Source organism: Mesitornis unicolor, unplaced genomic scaffold (assembly GCF_000695765.1).
Source record: "Mesitornis unicolor isolate BGI_N332 unplaced genomic scaffold, ASM69576v1 scaffold12673, whole genome shotgun sequence".
Taxonomy (NCBI): Eukaryota; Metazoa; Chordata; class Aves; order Mesitornithiformes; family Mesitornithidae; genus Mesitornis; species Mesitornis unicolor.
Window position 1 is genome coordinate 62284 of NW_010174033.1, and position 2812 is coordinate 65095.

The 2812-nt window shown below is 48.6% G+C and overlaps 1 protein-coding gene across 1 annotated transcript in view; it reads right to left on the reverse strand.

Annotated features, from left to right (window-relative positions):
- Window positions 1-405: 405 nt before the first annotated feature.
- The window catches only part of LOC104537898 (cytochrome P450 26A1), a 3063-nt gene continuing 656 nt past the window's right edge, over window positions 406-2812 (reverse strand). Inside the window, exons 3-7 of the mRNA XM_010180916.1 lie at window positions 2483-2808; window positions 2212-2361; window positions 1758-1892; window positions 1390-1542; window positions 406-1198 (exon numbers count right to left, since the gene is read on the reverse strand). Coding sequence (XP_010179218.1) covers window positions 857-1198; window positions 1390-1542; window positions 1758-1892; window positions 2212-2361; window positions 2483-2808 — 1106 coding nt within the window. The 3' untranslated portion in view covers window positions 406-856. The remainder of the gene's footprint in view (window positions 1199-1389; window positions 1543-1757; window positions 1893-2211; window positions 2362-2482; window positions 2809-2812) is intronic.

The window sequence follows — 2812 nt, forward strand, 5'->3', positions numbered from 1 at the left end:
GAGGAGAGGACCCTTATGGAGTTGTTTTTTTTCCCCAAACTATTTTCTCTAACTACAGAGAAAGACTCATGCTACACAATATTCTGCTTCCCTTTTTTTTTTTCTTATTTACTACATCTCAAGATTATGTGCTTGATAAGAGACTTGCACCACTTGTTCTCACTCCATACCGTTTTCAGTGAGTGTGTGTTTTTGTACGGCTCTTGCCACTTAGAGGTTAAAACTTACAACAATTTACTATTCTCAAGTGAGAGCCGCATTAGCAGTGGAAGGCAGGGGAGAGTTATGAACATAGAAACAGCAAATAGCTCATTCACAAAAGCAGATCTGACTTTACATCCAAACCCTTTAGACCCACTGGTTAAAGCTACTCCGTAGCACACACACAGATCTTCATACAGAGGATCATAAAAAATAAACTTTATTATCAAACTTAAAATTCACACATTAAACATAAGATCTAGACACAAATAATACTGAAAACATTATCAAATAATAACCATTTTAGGTAATTTGGATGAGCGGCTGGTTACCATTGTTTCAAATGCCTTTAAGAATATTTCTCAATACACACAGCACTGTGAAATGTCTTCAAATGCTTAGCTGGCCAGCTTTCAATAAGATTTTTAAATAGGGGAAGACTTATTTCTATAGAAATAACATTTTCTAATTATGAATCAGAGACCCATAATTGTAGTGCTTGGGGAAAAAAATATCATAGCCTTTTGAAATAGTCAGAAGACATAAATAACTATTGTACAATTTTTAATATTTAAAGGCCTTCGTTACTATAAAAAGTTACTATGTACATATTAGATGCTGTACAGAAACCCAGTCGGAGGCAAGCATTGAACTCTCAGATTTGGCCGCTGAAACCTATAAATTTGGTAGGCAGATTGTCCACAGGGTACACTATGGGGCCCGTTTTCATTGTAGGAGGTCCATTCAGCAGCTGCCAGTCACAGCTCCGAGCCAACTCCACTGTAAATATTTTCAGAAGGACTTTTGCAAACTCTTTGCCCACACAGCTCCTCAAACCCCCACCAAAAGGAATGAAACTGAACCTAGAAGAATCCTCTGGAGATGGAGACATGAAGCGATCTGGGTTAAATTCATCCTTGTTGGTAAAGAGATCTGCCACGTCATGGGTATCACAGATACTGTAAATAACATTCCAACCTTTAGGGATCTGGTAACCCTATCAAAAGAAGAGAAAGGAGACATGAAGCACCTTGCTGTGTTAAATAAGGTGAAGTGTCAGCACAGGACATGTTGAGGCACCCCACCTCCCCTCCTGGTTTCCTGCATGTCACCCAAAAGCAGATGTGCTATGTGAAAACATGTGTACTTTGCAGCTGCACTGAGAAGTCAAGCCTAAGCCCTACTTACGTTTAGCTCAAGGGTCTTGAGTGCAATTCTAAATCCTCCAGGAACAGGAGGGCTCAGTCTGAGGGTCTCTTTGATGACACAGCCCGTGTACTTCAGCTGCTCTAAGACCTCCATGTCCAGCTGCTTTTCTTGGTTGGGACTGCACAGTAATCCCTAAGAAAGGAAGATGCTACCGTGACTTTTATGGAGCAGACGGTCCAGGGCTCCCAGCACTGAAAAGCAGCCAGCCCTCAGCCAGTGGTATTTTGCTGCCATCCCCTAGGAGTAGGGGACCACCTGGGTCGAGAGGAACCCCATCTAGGACACCTCTGCTGGGGGTACCTTCCCACTGCCCCCTCCTGTGAAATGGCTCCAGGGAAGACACACACCTTGACTTGCAGCTCTTTCCTCACTTTCTGCAAGACATCGTGGTGGAGCCCTAGGAAGGCAATGAGCGACGTGGCAGCACTAGCAGTGGTTTCATGGCCCCCAAACAGCAGCTCTGTGGCAGACTCCTTCAGCTCCTAACACAAAGGACAGATAACACAGACCTTGAACACTTATCCCTACAAGGTCCACTCTACCACCACACCACTGTGCATCTCTTCAGGGCTGGAGCAGACACCCAGGAGCCAGAATAGGGGTGGTGCTTATACTCCTTATGGACATGGCCCTGGTCCTGTGCTCCCCATCCAACAACCTGGTTGCATCCTCTACACAAGCTGGTTTATTTTATGGGGAGTGGGAGCACATCCTGCTCTCTCCTTTTGCCCCCAGAGGAGAAGCATGCTGATAATAGAGGGGCTGGGGGAAAGGGACAGATATGGCCTTGGGGAACCCCACCTGCATGTTAAGCTGCTCCCCATTGCCCTGTGTATGCTCCATCAGCAGCTGCAGCGCATCCTTGTAGCCACCCTCAGGCTCCTTGCGGGCCATCTTGGCCCGTATGTTCTCCTCAATCTTGGCGTGGATGATGTTGCGTGCCCGCAAGCCCTGACCGAGCAGAAGGGAGAGAAGAGTAGGGCTTAGACCACCCTGACATCCTTCCAGTCTGTTCCCCGCTGCCCTGAATGCAGGGGCAGCCCCTGTCCTCCCGGCCTGCTGGGAGCCTTACCCGATAGAGCCCACTAAAGGGCACATCGATGGGGAGGGAGAAGAGGTTGCGGATCATCTCCTCAAAGGCCTCCACCAGCTGCTGCTCACCATCGGGGCTGGCCTGGCGAGGCTGGAAGCCCAGCAGGATCCTCATGGCGATGCGAAACATGAGGCGCTTCACCTCGGGGTACACCAGTAGGCAGGGCCCGGCGGCACCCAGCCACTGTGCCAGGCAGGCGCTCACCTCTTCCTGGATGACGGGCACGTAGTGCTGCAGGGCGTCCCGGGAGAAGGCCCGCATGATCACCTGCCCGGGGGGACGAGGGGAAGGAGGAGAGGGGAGGAGGAA